The 24,557-nt window shown below is 50.4% G+C and overlaps 1 protein-coding gene across 2 annotated transcripts in view; it reads left to right on the top strand.

The window, feature by feature from the left end:
* Ksr1 (kinase suppressor of ras 1) overlaps nucleotides 1-24,557 on the top strand; it is a 139,867-nt gene that overhangs the window by 85,017 nt on the left and 30,293 nt on the right. The window contains exons 1-2 of one of the 2 annotated variants that reach the window (XM_051158088.1): nucleotides 8,719-9,344; nucleotides 20,339-20,486. In XM_051158088.1, the coding sequence (XP_051014045.1) occupies nucleotides 9,138-9,344; nucleotides 20,339-20,486 (355 nt within the window). In that variant the 5' untranslated portion in view covers nucleotides 8,719-9,137. Of the gene's footprint in view, nucleotides 1-8,718; nucleotides 9,345-20,338; nucleotides 20,487-24,557 lie in introns of those variants that run through there. The other variant, XM_051158086.1, reaches the window with a different exon arrangement.

Raw genomic sequence — 24,557 nt, 5'->3', positions numbered from 1 at the left:
GGTAGATGGGGTCTTTATATGGTAGGATTTGTCTGTTCCACCTCTTTTGTTTTTTAAAGAGTTATTTATTTTGTGTATATGAGTACACTGCCTTCATGCACACCAGAAGAGGGCACCAGATCGTATTACAGATGATTGTGAGCCACCATGTGGTTGCTGGGAATTGAATTATGGAAGAGCAGCAAATGCTCTTAACCACTGAGCCATCTCTCCAGCCCCCTTCCACCTCTTGAATGTTGTGCTGACCTTGGCTGAGGTCACGTGCATATGAAGCCGTAGGAAGAGAGGCTTCCCTTTACAATGTTACCTTGCTAGGGTTGGCTAACCATCACCTTGGCTTTATGCTGTAGGGTTGGGCGGTGTTTATGGTCACTCTCAGTGCCCCTAGTGGGTGAAGAAAAGGATGTCAAGCCAGCCCTACATGGCAGCACACATCCTTAATCCCAGAATTCAGGAAGATGAGGTAGGAAATTTGCAAGTTTGAGTCTAATTTGGTAACTATAGCAAAACACTGCCTTAAAAAACTAGTTAAGGAAGTCAGGGCAGGAACTCAAACCAGGCAGGAACCTAGAAGAGCCAATGCAAAGGCTATGGAGGGGTGCTGCTCACTGGCTTGCTCCTTATGGCTTGTTCAGCTTGCTTTCTTATAGAACCCAGAACCACCAATCCAGGGGTGGCCCCACCCACAATGGGATGGGCCATCCCACATCTGTTAACTAATTAAGAAAATGGGCCTAGGCTTCATGGCCTGTGGTCCCAGTACTTTGGAGGCAGAGGCAGGCAGATTTCTGTGAATTTGAGGCCAGTCTGGTCTACAAAGTAAGCCCAGGACAGTCAAGGCTACACAGAGAAATCCTGTCCAAAAAAAAAAAAAAAAAAAAAAAAGAAAAGAAAATGGCCCACAGTCTTGTCTCCAGCCTATTCTCATGGAGGCAATTTCTTTTTCTTTTTCTTCTTTCTTTTTTCTTTTTGGTTTTTTGAGACAGGATTTCTCTGTATAGCCCTGGCTGTCCTGGGCTTACTTTGTAGACCAGGCTGGCTTCAAACTCACAGCGATCCGCCTGCCTCTGCCTGCCGAGTGCTGGGACTAAAGGTGTGCGCCACCACGTCAGGTGGGGAGGCGATTTTTAAATTGAGGTTCAGAGGACTCTAGCTCCGGTCAAGTTGACATAAAACTAACCAGTATAACCTGAGTGGATCCTAGCCCTCCACAGCCCAGGGCCTGCTGTGGCTCTTACCTGGGAATCTTGGCGGCTTCTTCTGTCCCCACACCTGTGCAGTCGCTTTGCCCATCACTGACATCCCTCAGTGATGGGCATGTTCTGCCCCGTCCAGTGTGGTAGCCCAGGAAGTGATGCACTGACAACCTGCATGGTTCTATATCCGTGGTCGTGGCGACCCCTCGGGGCTGGCATCAAACGCCCCTTCCACAGGGGTTGCATTTCAGACATCCTGCATATCAGACATTTACACTACGGTTCGTAACTGTAGCAAAATCGAAGTTATGAAATAGCAATGAAATAATTTTGTGGTGGTGGTGGTGGGTGGGGGTAACCAAGACATGAGGAACTGTATAAAAGGGCGGCAGCAGCAGGAAGGCTAAGGACCACTACTGCTCTATATTAATATGAACATTAAATTATGTGGGTGTTGGGCTGTTTTCTGCACTTGATCTGTGCAGCTCTTGAACCTGCCTGAGAGGGCTTGTGCCAAGAGCTTGGATGCTCCGTCCCTCTCTCTGGCCTTCTGGGCCTCCAGGCTTGGGTAAAACACAAATTGAGAGCTGACCAAAGGTGCTCTGATGGAAGCCAGCATAAGATGTGTGCGGCCAGCAGTCAGCAGACAGACCCATCCTGGCCAGGCAAGGAGAGACAGCACCAGGAAAGTCATTGTTCAGCCCCCAAGTAGGGCAGGAAGAGCACAGAGGCAAGGGAACAGTATCCGTGGGGACCCTGAAACCAGAAAAGCCAGAGCTGTGCTCATAGGAGAGAGGTCTGGGAGGAGGCTGGGGAGAAAACCTGGCTACCTCAGGAGCTCTACGTGTGTGGAGGACAGGGCATGCATGGGTTTGTCCTAAGGGAGATGACTGAAGCGTGTGAGAGAGCAAGGGAGGGGAGGTTGACTATTGGAGTTGTTTTGAGGAAAGTAAGTCTTGTACTGGTGAGCAGGCAGAGTTCGCCATGGGGTTGCTAGAGAGATGTAAGGGAGAAGGCAGCCGCCCACTTGGAACTGGGGTCCCTAAGGCCTGTACAGTAGAAATACAAGGGATGGGAAAGGACTGGAGGCAAGTTCGCAGGCAGCCCCCGCTGTACTCCTCCACCCCCGGCTCCCACACTGACCATTTCCAACCACCCCTGCCCCACAGGCTAAGTCAAAACATCACAACTTTAGTTTCCGGCTGCAAGTGGGGAAATGATTTCAGAGCCTGCTGGCCGGGGCGTCATTCTTCCCCTCTGCCCCGCCCCACTTCAGCAATTTCCCTGTTGGAAGTTGGGAAAGGAAGTGGGAAGAAGGGCCAGCTGGGATCAGTTCTAGCAGGCAGAGGTGGAAGCTGCGCAGAACCTGCTGTCGTCCAGCACAGAGCCTCACTGTAGGTCCCTGCGTGAGCTCTTGAACCTGGTACTTCAGAGCTGAAGATGTCCGTGGGTCTGCCCTGGGCCACACAGGCAGGGCTCTCGGCTCCCTTTGCTCTGTCCTCGCAGCCCTAGATTGGAAGAGGCCCTCTCTGGGATGAGCACCATCCTGGCCTCCTACTGGTTTTTGGCTGTGTTGGCCGGGGAAGAGTGGCTCCAAAGACAAGGTTCTCTAAGAAGCAAACCAAACAATCCACATTGCCACTTGGCTCTTGAGTATAGATCAACAGAGTAAATCCCATGGCCCTTTCTCCCAACCTCTTCGCTCTTCCTGTCAGCCCCACAAACCCGCTGGGAGCCAGAGGCCTGGCTGCTCTCTGGCAGCTGGGAGCCTCCCCAGGAAGCAGGCCCACTGTGCTGCCTTGAGGGAGGGATCTGTACAGAAATGTCAGCCCCAGCTGCCTGTGCCAGAGGAAGTGAGATTGTTGCATTGGATGCTGGGTCTCAGTATGGAGGCCGGATCTCAGGCACTGCTTGGTACGCTGGACCACAGAGTCGTCCCTGCTTAGGAGGGGCCAGCAGAGGCCCAGCAGGTGGGCCAGCAGGCTTCTGTCTGTTGGCATGTGGACGGCGGGAAGATGCAATGCCAAGGCTAGCTTTTGTATGTGTGATACATGCACATGTGCACACGTGTCACAAACATGCATACACACACACACACTCTCTCTCTCCTGTTTAATCTTACGCCTGGGGAAAGGGCAAAGGATCCTCATTTCTTGGGCTAGCAAACTGAAGCTCACAGAAATTGAGTGACTTGTCAGAATTGTGCACTGAGTTAGCTGATGGTAAGGTCAGAATTCAAACTCCGGTTGTTGTGATCCAAAGCCATGGGATCTACCCTGCCCCAGAGCAGCCCGGTTCATCGTTACCGTCTGTGGTGGTGTGCCGGACTTGGCTGCCTTTCTCCCGCATTCCTTCCCTCCTTCACTACCCTGTTCCACTCTTCTTCTTTCTCTTCTTTCTGCCTGCTCATCATGGTTATCAATTGTTTACATTTTGTGAGGTATCCAGATAAATTATCTCAGGGATTCATTGATGAAAAAGATAGCGTGCCCCGGGCCTTGCAGCCGGAGAATGCACTTATAACAAATAACCACCATGCAAAGCTAAGTGACTGAGGGCCGTGGATGCCAAGCGGAGGGTGTGCGTGACTCTTACACTAGTAAATTCACTCTCTGAGCACGTGTTTAGCCGTGGTTGTATGCTGGCTCCCATCTAGGTATATGCCACTTTCCAGTTGATAAGAGTAGTGTGTTTTTTCTGACCCTGGACCAAGGTATGCTTTAAGTTCTAGGGTAGGGTTACCACTGGGCTCTGGCAGACTGTAAGGAGTCGCGGGTAACCTTCATAACCTTGTGTTGTGTGCTGTGACCTATGAACCCATCTCCCAGCTCTTTGGGGTTCTAGGTTGTTGAGTGTAGGACAAAGTGACCAGACTGGATGTGCCGTGAGACAGGGATCTGGTGCTTTCAATCATAGCTCCGTTCCCAGCATTTGCACACTGGTATGCTTTCTGTTTGTTTGTTTGTCTGTTTTTCCAGACAGGTTTTCTCTGTGTAGCCTTGGCTGTCCTGTAATCACTTTGTAGACCAGGCTGGCCTCAAACTCACAGTGATCCGCCTGCCTCTGCCTCCCGAGTGCTGGGATTAAAGGCGTGCGCCACCACTCCCAGCTGGTATGCTTTCTGAATGCTTGCGTTTGGATAACAGCCCAAGCCTTTTTGCTTCTCGGGCTGAGATGTCACAGGAGCTCGTCATCTGAACGAGTAAAGGTGGCACTCAGGTGATCTCTGGGGAAGCCTTGAATTTGCCAGTCATCGTGGCAGCTATTTCTAGGCTGTTGTGTCTGAGGACCAGAGGCTGGCCTTGACCAACAGCATGTGCTCGTGGCCCGTGGTTTGGAATGCTTTGTGCTCAGCCTCCTCTGGACACTGCTAGCATCCAAGCTGCCAGCTTGCACGTGTGCTCTCTCCTCCTCTGGGAGGGCAGCGGTGAAGACAGGAGTGCGCTTAAAGAGACCTGACAAGCCAGAAGGAAATGTGTCAGCACTGCTCTGCTTCAGTTATCATAAAGCACAGTTCCTTCCTTGGCTAACTTTTGCGTATGTATAGTGTGTGTATATGAGCTGGTATTGTGCGCATGTGCGGAGGCCCAGAGGAGGCTGGGTATTCTGCTCTATCACTCTCCACTTTACTCCCTAGAGACAAGTCTCTTGCCGAATTTGCTGGTGACCTGCAATCCCGATGATTATCCTGCCTCTGCCCCCACAGTACTAAGGTTCTTGGTATACATGCAGCTGCCCTCAGTTTTTTTTTTATGTGGGTTCTGGGGATTTGAACTCCGGTCCTCATGGTTGTACACACACTCTTAACCAATGAGCCATCTATCCTTAGTCCTTCACCTTTCTTTTTAATAACTAGCTGCAGGCAAATTCCAGGGTTCCTTAATCCCAAAAGCATAAAGGCAGCGGGCTTGGAAAGGAAGTCTGCTTAAGAACGTGACCCCTGGACAGGTGACCCAAGGCCTGCCTGGGGAAGCAGACACAATCCTGAGTCGCCATCGGCCAGCTATGTGCTTGAACAAGTCCCTCCACTTCTCTGTGTCTGTTTTCTCATGGCGTTAGTTGTTCTAGTGAGAAGTGTGGAGTCTGGTCTGGTACCTTTGCCTCCTCAGCCCCCACACTCAGTGAGCTTGCAGTTCCCACTGGCTCTGTTTCCATGTGTGTCCCAGATCCATCTGTGACTTTTCCATTGGTGGCACACCTCTGTCACGCCCATGTCCACTTTTCCCTTCCCTCCACTGCATTTTTCATGAGCCCGGCATGGTTTTGCTTTAACCCCATACGCAGAAAGCTGGCTTTTCTGAGGTCAGCCCTTCATCAGTGTCTAGCCCTGTCACCATTCCCTTTATGACCCCGAAGTGTTCAGTGTCTGTCTCCTTCCACACTTCCTGCCTCTCCTCCCTCTGCCCAGGCATCAGAGCAAGGCAGGCTGTTTCCTGTCCCAGCCATGGGCCCTCGTATGCTTATTTCTTCTGCCCGCATGTTTCTATGTCCCCAGCCTAGTGCCTGCTCTTCCTCTGCAGGGCTGAGAAGTCAGGCCCCAGCGAAACTGCCCTAAACCAGATGCCTCTCATACCCACCAGTATTGCTCAGCACTTTCCTTCCTAGCGCTTACTCACAAATGCCAAGTACACATTAGTTTTGAATGTGTTCTTTATACTGGCTCTTGCTGGAAGACTGTATTGTGCTCATTCTAATATCCCCAGTGCTGAGCAAAGTCTCCTGTACATATAGCTCGTTATTGTTTGAATGAAGGATGGGTAGATTTAAAATAGAGCCAGGGTACCAGGGACATAGTGAGTATTTATCACGTAAAGCTCTTGTGTTCTTCTCCCGTTAGTTGGTGCTTCTCTGTAGTAAATGTAGCTATCAGTAGACTTAAGGCACAAGCCTGGAGAAGCGTGGGTAGAAGGGTGATAGATAGCATTAGGAAGTCCCTCCTGGAAGAACAGCCCTGTGTGGCAGGCGTGCACGACTCAGGGCCATTAGGAAGATGGGGAGCAGGGGTAAAAGGGACTAGCCTGCCCGGGCGGTGGTGGCGCACGCCTTTAATCCCGGGACTTGGAAGTCAGAGGCAGGTGGATCTCTGTGAGTTTAAGGCCAGCCTGGTCTACAAAGTGAGACCAGGACAGCCAGGGTTAAAACAGAGAAACTCTGTCTCCAAAAATAAAATTAAAAAAAAAAAAAAGGGGGGGTGGTGGGGGACTAGCCTGGGTGGAGGAGCCTGAAGGGTCAAGGGCCACCTGCACTCAGAACTAGGCTCCCAATTTAGGTGTAGTGGCACAGCTCTACAATATTAGCTACTTAGGAGGCTGAGGCAGGAGGCTAGCAAATTCAAGCCTTGTCTGAGTGTCTCAAAACTTCAAAGGAAAAAGGAAGAAGAGCCCCGCCTAGTCATCTTCAGTGCCGCACAGGACAGTGGGGCTACCAGAAGGGACAGATGTGTGCACAGCAGGACAGAAGGCTGTGTCTACAGCCTGGTGTGGTAACAATTGCTACTGTAGCTTTCGTGGCATCTGTGCCTCTTGTCCCCCATAGGAGAGAGTCACCTGGAGGCTCTCGTGGCATGGCCATCAGCTTCCACTTCCCATCAGCAGACAGGGCTCCTGTGCCCCAGCAGGAGCCACAGGCCTCTGGCTCACACACATGGCCTAGCAAGGCTTCTCAGCTCCCCTATGGCTCTGCAGAGACCTTGCTCCTAAAAAATAGTTAGCGAGGCCAAATATTTTTTCCTTCCTTAATTAGCATTTCTCTCTGTTTATTTTAGAAAACACAGAAGATCAAAGAAAACAAGACCTATAATCACATTCAGAGGTGCTCGTTGGTTCTTGGGTTTAGCATCCCACCCCCGCCCCCCTTGTGATGGCATCTCATGATTCCGGGCTGGCCTTGAACTCACTAAGTATCCAAGACCAGCCTTCATTTCTCCACATGCCCGAGTACTGGAATTACAGGTTTGCACTACAGTGCCCAGCTTAGAATGTCCTTGCTATTCGGGCCTTAGTCATGTGCTCAAGTTCAAAGTGTGCAAAGTTTAGGAAGCAGTAATAGTTCTGAGTACTAATGGTTTGCCGCAGGGTCTTAGTGCTGCGGGTGGGTGGGTGGTGGTGACACTGGGACAGTGGCCGTTTCCTTCCAGACCGACTTCTGCATTACTCTTCTTTTTCTTCATCCTGTAGCTCATGTGTGGATTTAGGCTGTAATTATTTAGCGAGGACTCCCAGTGCTCCTGTGGCTGATGGGAGCTGTACCTAGATGTCATATTCAGTTCTCCCAGCGACCCTTAAGAAAGCATGCTGTGATGCTCCATGGGCAGAAAACGGGAGGCAAAGGAACCTAAGTGGCATGTCACCTACCTCAGGCCACAGAGTTGGCAAGTGGCAGAGCCAGGGTACAGCTCCAGGAAGTATGGCTGCAAAGCTAGGACACAGAATTGGCCTTCTCTTCTTTGTACTTCTTTGGGCCCTGGTCGTCACTTTCCCCTTATAATGCCGGAGATCTTTACACTATTTAATCTGTTTCTGGTGTGTGCTCGAGTTCACACGTACATGTGTACATCAAATCACATGTCTTCGTCGCTTGCTCTTCGCCATATTTTGTTGAGACAGGGTCTCTCGGGGAATCTGGAACTCTCTGATTGGCCAGACTGTCTGGCCAACAAGTCTGAGACATCCTCCTGTCTGTACCTCCCCAGTCCTAGGATTACAGATGTGCACACCTTGCCTGGCTTCCTCTAGTCGGGGGTCTAGGGATCTGAACTTGGGTCTTGATGCTTGTGTGGCAAATACTGTACTGACTGGTCCATCTCCCCAGTACTCTGGAACCAGGATTTTTGGCTATTTCATTGGGTTCTTTCTCTCTCCCTATACTACCCCTATCCCTTTCAACCTCTAACCACTAGGTAGAGAAAAAGAAGGATTGAGGGGGGAAGGGGGTGTCAATATCGTTAGACTATTTCCTGTTGACTAGAGGCGTCAAGGTCCGTGGGATGTCGAGGTCCTTGGGGCAAGTTTGATCTTTATCGTCAGGCTATTTCCAGCCAGCAACCAGCACCAGGACCAGGAGCAAGCAGAGGCGGCGGCAGCCTCTCGCCAGGATCTGGTATTTATATATACCCTCTTCAGAGTCTCCAAAATGTCAAACAAACTCTTTTCAGCTGGCAGAAATCACACCCCTGCTAGAGCACGAGACAAACCATAGTCAGCTACTGTGGGCAATCTGAAGCAGCCCCATATACCTGGGATTAAAACAAAAACATATTCCCAACATAACTGGGTTTCTTAAGAAACCAAAATTTCTCACTACAGTACCCTTACTCTTTATTTATTGAAAAAAAAAAAAGATTATTTACTGCTTTAGGGAAATATTCCCCAAAATCTAATTCTAAGTGTTCATTCTAAGAAAATTAGAAAGTACAGAAAAACTTCAAAAAGAAAACAAAATCTTCTCTCCCCCCCACCACCCCAGATGCTGGCAGTCCGCCCTGACTTCTTTCTCATTATTTTCTTACTTTGAGAGAGGAAGAGTCACTGGCCCTGGGGTCATGTGTGACTCTGTGACAGCTGTACGTGCTCCTTTGCCCGTCCTATCTGCTGTCCAGGGCAGGCTGTATAACTCTTAAGGCTCTTGTGTGCCCCAAATGTGTTAGAGGCTATGGGGGTTGGAGGGTGGTTGCAGTTCATGTGGAAGTGGGGAGTCCCCAGATGACTCAGGGGAGGTAAGAGATAACCGTGCTCCCCTCTGACTCAGTTCTTGCTTTTGCAGGGGGAAGGTAGTGAGGCAGGGAAAACTGGGTCCCGGCATGCTGGGTCCCCACCCCCTGCTGTGAGGCCACACAGAGCCTTGGTCTCTGCCTCACGCCCAGCACCTGCTCCTGGAACTATGTGCTGACTCCCCAGCTCCCAGGCACAAACTATTTTTGGCTACAGTGACCATTCGCTAGTAATGAAAACAGAAACCCCTCTCCCGGCCTTGGTCTTCCGTGGGTCGGTGCACTGGGGGCCAGGGCTGCTGTGCTCGGGCCCCCTCACCATGCATTGCCTGTGGAGCTGGGTGGTGACGAAGGCCTCAAGGGTCCCAGAAACCCCGCCACCCACCTTGCCGAGAGAAGCCCAAGGCTCAAGCCTGCCTGCACCAGATGAGAGTTATGAGGTAGGCAGCAGAGAGCCTTTCCATGGGTCCTCAGAACGGGTCCCTTTGACTGGACTCTGAGTCCTTGCTTTACCTGCTGGCTATAGAACACACCAGAAAAGTGTGCATTTTAGGGGAGGTGACTGCTGTTCCATATCCCGATCTCTTCCTTTATTATAATGGAGAATAGCTAGGGAGCAGTCAGAGTCTTAGAAGTTGATGGCTCCTATCTTTATAATGAAGAGGTTGGTTGTTTCATGCGTCTGGTTGAAACGGGACACACTTGTTTTGAGTCTGCTGTATCTACAGGAGCTGACCTGTTCCTCCTATGAGCCTGCCTTGCCCTTTAGTCTCCTGGTCGGTCAGGACAGGGAAGCTGGGCCACACAGAGAACCTAAGAGCCGACTGTAGTGAAATGGAGCCAAGGCCCGAATTGCTATGGCCCAAGATGAGTAATTGGATAAGCCTCGCGTTTTATAGCCAGCAAACATTTATGCCTGGGCCACTTACTGAGTGGTGGCGGTACCCATGGTTGTTATTTCTGTGTTTATAATCTTGTTGGAAAGGAAGAAACGTGTTGAGAAGCTGAGTAAGAATCAGTGGGCCGTGGCTCCTGTCCATCTTAGACGTTGTCTTGGAAGCCAGGTGTTGGGTATAGCTGGCGCTTTAAGGTTTCCATCTTCTTGCTATAATAAAAAGTGTACCTGTCACTGAAGTGTGGGGGCGGGTAGGGCGGGCAAGATTTGTTCCCTTCTGCCGTCATCTGTGTTAGGGACTTGGCAGGCTCTAAAATGACACCTCAGGACTGGTGGCTTTGGGTTACATAGAGCTCTGGTCCCACGAGTCCAGCATGTGGCTTGGCACCACTTGGGCAGTTGTCTTTGGAGAAGAGGCTCAGGACAGAGGTTGGGGACTTCCCCTCGGCTTCTGGAAGGAGTGGGGCTTTGACACCCGGGTAGGGAGGGCTGACCGGGAGCTGGGAAAACCCTGAGTGGGTGAAGTCCTGAGTGCATGTGGGCACAGCCATGCCAAGGACAGCAGAGCCTCGGGGTCCCTTCTCCACAGAGTGAGGCTAGAGGGAAATGTCAGAGCCTTCCTTGGGGGATTAAGAGCAAGTGCTAACAGTGCGTGCAGAGACCGCCTACCATAAGCCAACCACCCCCCACCCCATGTTTATGGCTTTAAGACACCTCCCCTACAGACATGGCTCCTACCTGGATTAGCCAAGCCTGACTCCTTGATCTAGCTGTATCCCATAAGCCTGCCTTTTTGTTTATTGTATAGACTAACCCTGCATCGCCGTTCAGCTGGATGCAGTGACGCCTCCTCCCTGCTCAGCTCTGTGTAACAATCACACCGAGTGTCCAAGGTTCTGCAGTTTCTCCATCTACCAGCCCCAGCCACCCGACCCCAGCTGGTCTATCTGTCCGTCTCTGTCTTGTCTTCACTCTCTTGCGGCCTCCATTCGTGCACGGACATGGTGAGGGCCGCCGTGGAAGGCACAGCCTATTCTGGTGTTGATTCCTGTGGGTGCAGATAACCAGGGCCTTGTCCCTGTTTAGATGATACAGGCAGGTTTCCTCCTCTGGATCCTGTTTTGGTTTTTTTCCCTCTGTAAATTCACTTTGGGGCCGCATTATCTCTAGGGTCCCTTTGAAGTCTGCCTTTGATTTTGGCAGGCATTGGGTTTCTTCCCATTTTATTGGGTATCCATTGGCTCCTTTCATATCCTCAGAACCTGGTAGCCATGGTGACAGCCCCCTGGCTTGGGTCCTAGCCATCCTCTCAGAAGCTTTGTTGGGCTCCCCTAGCTTTGGGGCCCAGTGCTGCTGCAGGGCCCTGGAAAACTACAGAGAAGGCTGCTTTCCCCAAGGTCTCCTGAGAGATCTCTAGAGGCTCCCTGTTTGGGTGCCCCTGGGGAGCCTTAGACAATGCACCCCTTGTCTGTAGGCAGAGAGTCTGCTTCTCAGTTCTCCAGCCCTGGGCTCCTGCCTTCATGCTAGTTCATTCCCTGCTGGGACAGACAAACAAACTACCCAGAAGACAGACCTCTCATGCTGGCCACTGATGGTGGCGATCTGCGGGGGGGGGGGGGGGGGGCCTGTGATTAGGTTTCTGGTCCTGCAGGACAAAAGCCGGGTCCAGCATGCAGCCGTGATCCACTTGCCACACTGGCAGGCTGTACGCCAAGTCCTCGTCCTGCAGACCTGGAGGAGGCAGAGGTAGGTGGGGGGATTTGGGGCTGGACATATACATAACTGGTAAAATGCTTGCTTAGCACATGCAGGAGTCTGGGTTTAGTCCTTGGTACAGAGAAAATGGGGGGAGGAACTTAGGCAGGGCCCAGCAGACAGTAAAGATGGCTGGAGGCATGGCCATGTCTCTGTACTATCTCAGGGGCTTAATTGTCTCTTAGGAGGGCTTGGCTGGCCGTAGGAAATGTTTCAGACTAGCTCTTGGCCCTTTGCAGCACCCTGAACTGCTGGGGCAGACCCCGCTCAGGCCTGTGGTACAGCTCCCCACTTGGTGTGGTGGCACAGCATGTGTTTATATGTCATCCAGCTGTCACTCTCTCATTCCTCATGCCTGCTGCATCAACAGAGGAGACCAGGGATGCCTAAAGATCTGGGAAGCTGTGCCCTAGAGCAGGGGAGGGCCGGGGCTGAGTAACTGAACCTGGCCAACTCAGGTCTGGCCCCTCTGCACAACCCTGTTTAGTGTGGAATGGGAGTTTCTCGCTTGCCAGTTCCCCAGAAGCAAAGTGTCACGTAACGGTTAATGTAGCTCTTTGGCTATAGTGTACCCTAACCCCAAGACTTCCTTTCATAGGGTCTTTAATTTAAAAAAATTTTTTTACTTTTATTATTTTAAACCCTGTGTTACACACACACATACACACACACACACACACACACACACACACACACACACACACACACACACACACACACAAATGCGGGTCCCCATGGAGGCCCGAGGTGTCAGATCCCTGTGGAGCTGGAGTTATAGGTGCTTGTGAGCTGTTAGACACAGGACCTGGAACTGAACTCCAGTCCTCTGCAAGAGCAGTAAGTGCTCTTAACCCTCAGCAGGCTCTCATCTGGTCTCTGGCTAGCGGAAAGGGTATTCCAGGGCTGTTGTGGTGTCATCTGCTGTTTCACGTTGTAGATTGAACCCAGTCTTGAACAGGCTATTATATTACACTTTTGGCTTGAGCTTTACTGTGGGGTCTATTGAGACAGGGTCTCCCTCTATAGCTTAAGCTGACATTGAACTTACAACCTTCTCTACTTAAGGAGGGTGGGGAGTAAGGGAAACAGCAGCCCCCCCCCCAAATTTGAGTACTTGGGTGTTTCTCTCATGGGCCGTGCCTGGCCATTTTCAACTGGCAGTAGAATGGGTCTGCTTGGAAATGTGTACCGGTGACGTCAAAGCTGATGGACACAGGCTGTGGGTCTGGCCAGAAGGCTGTCCTGGATGACCCCCTTCTGCGGATGTGCCGCGGTGGCCCAGGGATGCCAGTGCAAGGGGAAGCAGGAAAGGAGGGACAGTGAGGCCCAGGGCTCTGAGAGATAACGCCTAACAGAGCTGGCGAGCATTATGGAGCCACTGAATAAACCCACATGATCAGGACCGAAGAGCAAGCTGTGGTCCATAGGCCAAATCTAGTCCACCATTGTTTAAGGAATGAAGTTTTTTGTTGTTGTTGTTTGTTTCTTTTTTCCATTTTTTTAAAGATTTATTTATTAAGTATACAATGTTCTGTCTGCATGTGTGCCTGCCCACCGGAAGAAGGCACCAGATCTCATTATAGATGGTTGTGAGCAACCATGTGGTTGCTGGGAATTGAACTCAGGACCTCTAGAAGAGCAACCACTGCTCTTAACCACTGAGCCATCTCTCCAGCCCCTCTTTTTTCCATTTTTAACTGGTGGAGGGGGAGAACAAAATATTTTGTGACAGTTGAGTGTCCCTGAGTGTCATTTGACCATGGCCACACCTACATGTTGTCATTGGGATGTTTGGGTACAGCCATGGCAAAGTAGAAGGGGCCTTTCTGTGTCTGTGTAGGGAATTGGAGCTGCGAGACTGCTGTGAGACAGGCCCTGGCAGGTGGCTCAGAGGCTGGACTGTGACACCGTGTGCAGCCTAGAGCTGGAAAGCTGTACCAGGCAGTAGTAGAAAGCAGCAGTAAGGGAGCTAGCAGGCATTGCTGAGGAGCTTGAGGCAGAGGTGGGGCTAAAGGTGTGAGGGGGAGGAGCCCCCACCCTTTGGGAGCCTTTCTTCACCCCCCGGGAGCCCCTCACAACTGCTTTCATCCCCAGTGTACGAACTCAACCTGACTAGGCTCTCACTCCAACCGTCCCCTCAATTCTGGCTGGAGTTCCAGCGCATTTGTGTGTATGTGGCCCTCGCCAAGCAGAACGGCCCCTGGCATACCCACTGTCCTCTCACTGGCCCACATGAGTGTTGGATGGCTCCCTGTGTCAGCCGGCACAGTTTCTAAGTATAGACCCAGGCTGCCCCGTGGCTGCTGGTAAGTCCCAGGACACCATCTGATACCCAGTGTGACCTGTGACCCCAGCCGCTGCCAGCTGCTGGAGACAGGGAATGGGGGCATATGTGGCCAAACCATTCCCCGCCTCCAGCTACAGAGAACAGAGGCTAGCAGGCTTCTCCTGTTGATGGCCTGGCTTAATTGTCACAGGCTGGGGCGACCTCAGTTTGCAGTTGGCCTTGCTTTCTCATTATTACCAGGAAGGAGAATTTAATGTCACTCACTGGAAAACATAAGTCATGGTTTGAGGGAAAGTGGCAGAGCCAAGGAGGCAGTGTTCCCGGTCCCCTACTCATGCGCCATGCAAACCCAACCCCAAGGCATGATGGGCCCATGGCTGGCCATACGGCTTCTCTCAGCGTCTAGTTAGCACATTTTTTCTTGGCTCAGCAGCTGGAGTGAGCAGCAGTTCTTCTAGAAGCAGTGTGGCCTCCTTCCCCATCCCTTCCCTAGCTCTCTGGGGCATGCAGAGGGAGGCCGACTTTGCTCTTAGCTTTCAGATGGCCATAGCTGGGCAGGCAGCCAGGCAGCCTCTCCAGGCAGCCAGGGTTTCCCAGTGGCACTCCCCATGAGCTCGCCTCCAGCTGGAGGCGAGCTGATCCCTAACCTGCTTCTGGTTGTCCAGTGTATATCAGAGTGACTCTAATTTGCGTTCCTTTCCTCACAGACTCCTCTGTGCTGCACCCGTCTTGGGGGGTCACATCTGTTGGTGAGGTCTGGGGGCTTTAAGTTGCTTTGGTTGAGGCATGATAGCAGGACCACTCCTAGCGGGTAAGCTGGGGAGGCTCGCGTCACTGTGGGGACTGGGCAGCCCTAGGTTCTTTCTTCTGTTAGTCCCTCTGATTCCAGCATGCGTGTCTCATGGGCCTTCCCTTGGTTAACATCGGGTCCCAAATCAGTCCTAAGATTGGACTGGCCGCACACTTCCTGTGCAGGGTGGCTGGCTCATTGAGATAGCCTGGCCACCCAGAGTGCTCACGGCTGGGTGACAGGCCTCCTGTGCCAGCACAAAAAGGCTTTAGAAGTCACTGGTCAGATCCGCTATTGGACATCGTCTCAGTCTTCCATCCGCCCGCTGCTCTCTGTCCACAAACGCAGGCTCTTTTCATCTTAATCAGATGCCACCAAGTGAAAAACAGCCACTCGAAGATCAGACAGAACCAGGGCCTCATGTAGCCCAGCTGGCTTTGAACTGCTATCCTGCCTCCTTCATCCTTTCAAGTTGAGGCAACAGGCACTGTGCACCAAGCCCAGCTCAGTTCTGATTTTCTTTCTTTCTTTTTTTTTGTTTGTTTGTTTTTTGTTTTGTTTTGTTTTGTTTTTTCGAGACAGGGTTTCTCTGTGTAGCCTTGGCCATCCTGGACTCACTTTGTAGACCAGGCTGGCCTTGAACTCACAGCAATCCGCCTGCCTCTGCCTCCCGAGTGCTGGGATTAAAGGTGTGCGTGACCACGCCCGGCTGATTTTCCTTTTTTAGTGCCGGAAGTTCTGGCACCCTTCCTGGCTTTCTCCATCCCCATGACACTGAGAGCAGTGGGTGGTTTTCTGGTAAGCCTTTGCACTTTGTGGCAGAAAACCCCTTATCATAAACAGATAGGTGTAGAGATAGCTCCATTGCTGCAACTTCTGAGGACCAGGGCTGCCTCCCCTCAAGTTCCCCATCTGCCTCCTCATGCCAGGGAGATGAAGTGATAGAAAGGACTGTCACTCGGTGATGACAGCAGACTGGTGTAAATGGGAGTGCTAAGCAGCCTGGTTGCATCCCTAGAAGCCGTGCCGAAACACTGGGCAGAAATGCTGAGCAGGTGCTGGGGTAGGGGTGAAGGCTCCAGCGTAAGAGGGGTCTAGGGTGGCTTTCTTGTCCAGTGTTGCTGCTGCCCACAGCTTGGTCATGCCCACCATTTAGCATTGTTTTGAATCATGAAGAGCAGGGGTGAGGGGGCTAGTGAGGGGAGGCTACAACAGCCTCAGCCCTGCCTTATTCAAGGAGGGGCAGTTGATCCCCAGCCTTCAGAGGAGTGAGAAACACGTCTAGCTAATTCAAAGCTATAAAAAAAAAATCCATTTTCTTTTTCTTTTTCCTTAAACAAAATTAATTAAACTAATTGAACATATTATTTCTCTTTCCAGGGAAGTTAGTTAATTCACTCAGATAAAGAACAAAGGACCTTCCGTGTTACTGGGTGGCTTTGTTGGCATGTAGGTAGAAGTTGGTTACTTGGAAGTAACCCTCTCCCCCAGAAGGCAGCTTCTGAGTTCCAGGTTAGCAATTGACAGTGTGGGACAGTGGCAGGAGCCCTGGCCTCTGACAGGCTGCTGTTTAAGTCATGTGTGCTCTTTAGAGCTTTGATATGTGGACCGAGCAGCTTGGATTTCCTGAGTCAGTTCAAGTGGAGATGGCACACACACAGCAGTGGGCATATCCTGCTGGCAAATGGGTGGGTGGTAATGAAGGTAATTATTTTGTTTGATAAATTGAAAGGGTGTGGTTGATGAAGAGGGAATAAAAAGGAAAGAGAAAAAAAAAAAACACCTTTCTACTAGCTTTATAGTTAGGTTGGAAGTTGGGGTTCCCATGCCTGACTCCCTCATTACTGGGGCATATGTCTCTCATCTTCCAGGAAGCTGCTGAGTCAGCTTTCTTGGCAGAATGTGTACATGTGGGTGTGTACATGGGTGCCCATGCGTGGGTGTCTGTGGGTGACCAGCTGAGGACATCCCATGCAAGAAAGAATGTTACTTTGTGTAGTTAGTTGTCTTGGGGGTTTTGTTTGAGGCAGGATCACACCACGTGGCCCAGGCAGGCCTGGGATTTAAGATCCTCTCCTGTGCAGTCCCGAGTTGGGATTACAGGTGTGTGCTGCGTCTCACCTCTGCTGTCAAGTGCGACTGTGTGGAGGTTAAGGTCATCTGTCCCTATCCCAACAATATCGCCAAGGGGATGAAGGGGAAGGATGCCCAAGCTGCACGGGATGACGAGCGGTTGCTGGGGACGTACAGGAAGACTGGAGGGCAGCGGGGAAAGTGCGCCTCCTCTCCCTGAGCTGCTCTCAGCGGCGGTTTCCTGTGGGGTTTCACATGATGGGTAGAAGGATTTCTGACAGCCAAGAGTTCGTCTGACCAGTGATGATGATCTTTCTCGGTATTGCTTCTTCCTCACTGTGGTGGGAACTCTGTTGCAAACAATACTGAGCCCTGGAGGTGGAGTAACCACTGCTGAGACACAGGTACCTGCCACAGGCGCTATTTATGAGTGGAGGGACATGGCCCACGCTGAGTCTCCAAGGCTCAGTCAGTTCAGTTTGACCCTTGAACCTAAGATTTGCAGCATCGTGAATGCACTGACAGTGAAATTATTCTTTTGCAATAATTTGATCTGGGTGTGGTGGTACAGACCTGTAGTCCAGCGCTTGAGAATTTGAAGCAGGGGGATCACCTGGAGTTGGGAAGCCAGCCTGAGCTACAAAATTGGTTCCAGGCCAGGCGGTGGTGGCGCACGCCTTTAATGCCAGCACTTGGGAGGCAGAGGCAGGAGGATTACTGTGAGTTCAAGGCCAGCCTGGTCTACAAAAGCAAGTCCAGGACAGCCAAGGCTACACAGAGAAACCCTGTCTCAGAAAAACCAACAAAAAACAAAAACAAAAACACAAAATCGGTTCCAGCCCAGCTGGGATATAGTATATAAGGCCTGTCTCAAGAAAACAAACAAAGCTAGACTCAAGCTTTCTGGACTTACTTGATGTGGGATGTGCAGTCACCCCAGCTACTGCAAATGTGACAGACAGACAGGCAGACAGACAGACACAGGCTGGGCTATTAGCCCTAGCGGCCATAGATGTTGTTTGTTGTTCTTTGTATCTGTGGACTTCTTGGGTGGGAGAAAAAGCCCAGCTTTGAAGTCAAGGCTAACTCAGTGTTCACGCTTTGTATTAGATGGGTACCATCTAGCAACTTTAGGCACTCGTATGTATAAGTTCACACTCTATAGGGGAAGGGTGGGGAGGAGCCCAGCCCCAGGCCAGTGTTGCAACCTTCCCTGCATAGGCTCTTATAAAGCCAAAGAAGGTGTTAGCCAGGCTAGCCAGCCTTTTTTCTGGAAGCTTTGGGGGGGGGGGGGGGAGAAGAATCCATTTCCAAGTATATTTCTGTTGGTGACAGAATCCAGTTTCTTGTGACTTTAGGGGCAGAAGGAAATTCTTCCTTCACCCCGTAACAGTCCCTAGGAATAAACTGACAAAAGATGAATGAGAGAAAAGCCACAAGAACATATTGTGCACAGAGATGCTGTTGAATTATCTCCAGTAGCCAAAAGATCCCAAAGTCCATTTGGCCTGTTTCTACAGGGGAGGGGGAAGGGGGCAGCTTTGGGAGGGTCCTTGAAGATGACTAGGGACATAAAAGAGCTCCGTATTAAACGATGCTTTTGGAATTTAAGTGAGACCGATGCCATCTTGCAGAGGAGAGGAAGGCGGGTGAAGAGATGGCTCAGTGGTTAAGAGAGCTGGCTGCTTTTCCCGAGGTCCCAGGTTCAAGTCTCAGCACGCACATGCAGCTTACAGTTGTCTGTAACTAACCCCAGTTCCAGGGAATCCAGTGTCCTCTTCTGGCCTCTGCAGGCACTGTTCACACATGGTGCACAGACATACATGCAAGAAAAATACCCATACATATAAAATAAAAATTAAGGTTAAAAAACAAACAAAAACTCTCCTAAGGCCAGGCATGGTGGCTCATGCCTTTAATCTCAGAACTTGGGAAGCAGAAGCAAGTAGATCAATATGAGTTTAAGGCCAGCCTAGTCTACATAGTAAGACCCTATCTCTGTCCAAACAAACAAAAGTGTCTTGTAGCTACTTTTCCCTTTACTTCCAAGGAGATTGTGTGTGTGTGTGTGTGTGTGTGTGTGTGTGTGTGTGTGTGTGTGTGTATGTGTGCACATGTATCTGTGTGTCTGCATATAGGTGCATCCCGCTACAACCTTATGGAATCCAAGAATGAAACTTACGTTGTCATGCTTGTCCTCAAGTTGTCTGAGCATTTTGCTGGCCTAAAAATAGCAGCTGCTGCTGTTGTTGTTATTGTTTTGTGGTTTTGGAACTTGCTCTGTAGACCAGGCTGGTCTTGAACTCACAGAGAGCTGCCTGACTCTGCTTCGTGAGGGCTGGGATTAAAAGCATGCACCACTACCACCTGACTCTAAAATAGCTTTCTGAGTTCATTTTATTATTAATGTGCATGTATAGAGTGCCTGCACATGTGCCTACTACCACTCACACGTGCGCAGACTCCTACTCTCACATGTGTACATACTATCACACATGTGAATGCTGCCACATGCACAGGCACACACTATAGTATGCATGTACATGGGTCTGGGGACATCTTTATGGAGTCTGTCCTCACCTTCTACCTTTATCTGGGTTCCGGGACTTGAACTCAGGTCCTTCGGTTTGCAGGCAAACTCCATCTCGATGCCTCACCCATACCTCCCTCAAGGCATTTTGTCCAGCAGTGTAGCACGTTGAACCTTATTCTCCAGATATAATGTGATCCCAATGACCCTGCAAGTTTACACATCCAGCCCTGTTTCCCCAACATCTACCCCCCCCCTTTTTTTGACAGTCCTATGCAACACAAGCTAGCCTCAGACTTGTGTGAGTGAGGATGACTGTGAGCTGGCGATCCTGCCTCCACCTCCTAAGAGCTGGAAGCCACTGCGCCTAAGTTTATGCAGTGCTAGAACCCGGGCCTTTGTGCCTGGCTAGGCACACTGTCGGCTCAGCCACCACCTCAGCCTTCACTTTCTTGAGACAAGGTCTCACTAAATTGCCTTAGCTGGCCTTGACTTGGCTCTGTGATCCGGGCAGGCTTTGAATTTGGAATCCTCCTGCGTTAGCCTCCTAAGTGGACAGAATGAACAGGCCATGACCAGTCTAGCTGACCTACTTTGACTGAGTTAAATACAAGTCAGTACGTTTTGGGTCTTTGTTATATTGTTGCTGTTTGTTTGTTTTGTTTTGTCCTTGTTAAAAGCAGTTTATCTTGAGATTGCTCTTATGATTCATATGCAGTCAAGTTGTGAAGAGCTACCAAAGGTGTCAGAGCTCCCAACTTTTCTGTACCGAAAGAGTAAAAATAAATAAATGTCTCAGAGAGGCTGTGAGTCTTCATCCAGACTTTTCTGGTGTTTTCTTCCTCCTCTTAACCCCAACCCAAAGGTGACACTCCACCTCAGCTGCTGTTTCTGCCACATACTGAGGGAGGGGGTGAGAGCCCTCTGCCTGTGTGCTCCACAAGTGGCCGCTTCTAGTCAGAGGCTGGCTGAGCCGGCAGCTGGCTCCTGCCACTCAGCTGGGAGGCCAGTCCTGCCCTGGGAGGCCAGTCCTGCCCTGCCTAGGGCTGAGGCTCCTCACTGCTCCCTTCAGTTTTCTTTCCTGCCCCTTCTGTGCCCCCCCAGGAGATTCCCCAAGAGCTCACACTGGATGCTCTGCTGGAGATGGACGAGGCCAAGGCGAAGGAGCTGCTGCGACGCTGGGGAGCCAGCAGTGAGGAGTGTAGCCGGCTACAGCAAGCCCTCACCTGCCTTCGGAAGGTGACCGGCCTGGGTAAGAAGGGCCTGCTTCCTCCCCTTGGGCCTCTATTCCTGCCTGTGCCCCCAGGGAGGTTACCTGCCTGTTCCAGGGACTTCTGCCTTAGTAGGCCTTGGGGCAGGGAGAGAGTGTGCTTCAGGGTTTGGGGGACAGCTTTGGTGTGACTGTTTAAAAAGCATGCTGGACCTTGGCCCTGAGGGAGCCCTCTCAGAGTCCCCAGGGCCTTGGGAGCCCAGTTGATCTGTCCAGTCTGACCTCGGAAGCTTCAACCATTGTTAGGAATCCCTACTGGGTTTTCAGGATTGGGCCGGTATGACACGCCTCCGACATGTACAGGAAGGCATCTGTGTTGCTCCAACCCCCCGACCACCACCAGCCTCCTGCCCCAAACAGCTTCCCTCTTGCCCCTGTCCTCATGAGCAGCTTCGGCTCTCTGCTCACAAAGCCTAATATCATAGTGGCCCGAATCCAGCATAGTTAAAGAAACTGCGCACCCCCAGGGCTGTCCCAGGCAGCGTATAAATCCTGCCATTACTACAATCTCCTCAGGGTTTATTAACAGGCATTTTATGTCCTCCCTTGGAAACAGTTTCTAACGCTTGACTTAACATCCCCACCACCACCCAGACAAGGCACTGGAACGAGCCTAATGAATAAAAGCAGGCCTCATTTGAAAGATCCGAGCTGCCTACTTCATATCTAGTCTCCTGAGACTGAAAAGGGAGGCTCCCAGCTTTATGGCTTTTTTTGTTTGTTTGTTTTGCTTTGTTTTTAAAGACAGGGTCTTACTGTGTAGCGCCGGCTAGCCTAGAACTTCCCGCGTAGACCAGGCTGGCCACAATGTCACAGAGATCCACCTGCCTCAGCCTCCCAAGCCTGCTACCATGCCTAGCTAGTTTATTTTATGCCCAGAAGGGTAGGGTTTGCATTCTTTATTCACGGCGTCTGAGTGTGCATGGCACTAGTTATGTCTGTCTGGGGTCCTCTGTGCCAGGGCACAGCCCTAGGGAAAGAACTTGCGCAGTTTTCTTTCTTGTTCGCTCTCGACTGTGAAACTCCAGCATCCCTATGACAGACTTGGAGCTCCCCATCGTCCCTCACAGCTTCTTCACTGGCCACCAGGGTAGACCGGAGTCAGAGCATCTTGCTTGAACCCCAGCAGGACCTGGTGAGAGGAGCCCAATCACAGCAAAGAGGAGCCACGGAGTCAGCCCCCACTGGCCTCCCTGTGCCTCGGTTCCTCATCCGCACACTTAGGCAGAGCAGCTGCACCTTTGACAGGACTGCCGTGATAATGACATGAACTAAAGGTCACTAAAAGTCAGGCGTGCTTTTCACTATTACACCTGTGTAGGATGGGAAATGCTGCCAGTTTCCCCACCCCTGTGATCTCTGGTCTTTTTCCCCCTATGTAGTCTAGACCGGCCTTGAGCTCATCCTCTTCCTATGTCAGCTTCCTGAGTGCTCTGGTGTGGATAGTGTGCCACCAAATCTCCTATTTGGCTTTTGTTTCATGTTTGTTCTGATTTGTTTTCAAGACAAGGTCTAATTCTATCATCGAGGTCTCTTCAGGCACGCACCGCCACACCCAGCTGAGGTTTGAAGATTTTTGTTTTCTTTCTCCCTTTTTGGCTTTTGAAACAGGGTCTCTTGTAGCCTAGGCTGGCCTTGAACTTGCTATGTAGTCAAGAGTGGTCTTGAACCTTAGCTCCTTCCACCTTTACCCCACTGAATACTGGGATCACAGTTGTATACCACCTCCCACCCCCACCCCCCAGCTAATGTCCTTAAAGCAGAATTTTCCCCTCTGAACTCACACACCTCAGCTTTTTTCAACAGGATCTGTCACCTCTTCCCTTTCTGAGGTCCCACTGTAGGAAGGACATCCCAGTATTCCCTCAGTACAGTGGTATCCCTGGACCTAGCTTAGGCTAATCCCTGGAAGATTTCATGTCTCCCTTTCTGCTCTATAAACATCTCTTTTAAAAGCATAACTAGCTAGATCTTTTTACAGGATCCTTTTACCGGTCAGGTTATTATTGGATTTTTATTAGATACATTTTATTGGATGCGTATGCTGGTACCCCATCACTTTCAATCTGCAAAGGCATCTTTCATACAACCATGATTCCTAACAAATGTGCAACCATACAATCGGTCTTTTCAGAACTCAAGGCAAAAGCCCATTGAAATCTTGAATAGGTATCAGTTGTCCACCACCTTAGCCATTATAGTTCGGGGCCAGGTTTTCATATGGCTGACATAAAAACCTCTCCAGTCTCTCAGAGTTATATGATTTTACGTGGCTCAGTTATTATCTGTTTTATGTAAGGTAAATACGTGCCATAAAATATTATTGCTTCTTATGTCTCTTAAGTCTAGTGCCTCTAATGGGCTGCGTCCCGGATTCTTGGTAACCTTGTGGACTTTGTTCATCTGGAATTAACTCTTTTTGCTGTCGCCATAGGCTTCAGATTGGATTCTTCTGAAGGTTCTTTATTCTGATTTGAAGAATCCTCTAATCTCTGTTCTATGGTCTTTAACAGTAATTCATTCCTCGGGTCTTTCCTTATCTAAGTCTCCCTTATTCTGATATATAAAATTGTAATCATTACCAAATGTATTTTATTTATTTATTTATTATACAGTATTTTGCCTGCATGTATGTCTGTACTCCAGAAGAGAGCACCAGATCTCATTATAGATGGTTATAAGCCACCATGTGGTTGCTGGGAATTGAACTCAGGACCATTGGAAGAACAGCCAGTGCTATTAACTTTGTCTGAGCCATCTCTCCAACCCCCACTTTTCTCCATTTTTCTAACACAGAAAATATTTTCTTTTTAATCTCTCTAACTCTCTCCTTCATAGACTTGACTTTAATTATTTTCAAACTAATCTATTTTCCCCCCGGAAACAAGGTTTCTCTGTGTAGCCTTGGCTGTCTTGGATTCACTTTGTAGACCAGGCTGGCCTCAAACTCACTGTGATCTGATTTAAAGACGTGCACCACCACGCCCAACCTAATTATTTCTTTTTATGATTTCTAAACCCCATTTCTTTATTCTTTTGCTGTTTTCAAACTTAATACGTTACCAGTTAAGAAGTTTGAGGCTTCTCAGTCACCCCCATGGCTCTGGGAAAGCGTTCCTTCTGCCTTTCTGTGTTTCTGTAGGCTCCTCAGGCCAGTCTTTGGCATCTGGCTCCACCCCCTCCTCTTGGTCTGGCAAGCTGCCCTTGCTGGTCTGGGAGCTGGAGGCACCATTTGGCCTTCCATGAGAGCCGCGCCTTACACCTGCAGGCATGGGCGGGCAGCCATGCCTATCCGCCCCAGCTCTGGGCTGCACTTCTGCATGCTGCATTTCTCTGATAGCACCAGCGAGCTCCAGCAGAAAAGGTTACTTGCTATGCCCTGAGGCTCAGGTTCAGGCCTCTCCTCAAGTGCCCAGCAGCTGGCCTTGTTGCTCCAAAGGGGCTCTTAGAGGAGCCATGCCTCCACACTCCTTCCCTGCTGCCCTTGATGGCTGGCTTGCTTGGTTGCTAGGAAACCTCTTCCTAGCTGCTTCCAAGGCTTCCATGCCTGGTTTGGCTTAATGCCTTAATCTGCCTGAGTTTGGATTTCTCTTGCTACCACGTTGGACACCATTTATCACCAGACTGTCTCGAACCGCCAGATCCTGAATAGCGACACACAGGCTGTTCATTATTTATGGAAGCTTAAGCCTTAGCTCAGGCTATTTCCCAACTAGCTCATATAACTTAATTAACCCATCTGTATTCTAGTCCGTGCCTGCCACGTGGCCCGTTACCTCTCATTCAGTCACTGTATGTCTGACTTACTCCCTGTCTGTCTGGCGAATTTCCTGCACCTCTCAATTCTTCCCACGGTTCCTATCTCTGCCCGGAAGTCCCGCCTTTCCTCTCCTGCCTAGCTATAGGCCATCAGCTCTTTATTAAGCCAATCAGAAGGTGAGGGAAGCGTGTTTACGAAACACTGAGAGAGGTGATGCTTCATTAAAAAATAACCATACCAAAGTCCAGACAGTACTCAGCTCTCTGCTGGTACAGAAATCAACATTTGAGTAA

The sequence above is a fragment of the Acomys russatus genome, chromosome 16 (assembly GCF_903995435.1).
Source record: "Acomys russatus chromosome 16, mAcoRus1.1, whole genome shotgun sequence".
Lineage (NCBI taxonomy): Eukaryota > Metazoa > Chordata > Mammalia > Rodentia > Muridae > Acomys > Acomys russatus.
The sequence above is the reverse complement of the archived record's forward strand: the minus strand, read 5'-3'. Positions and strand labels throughout refer to the sequence as shown.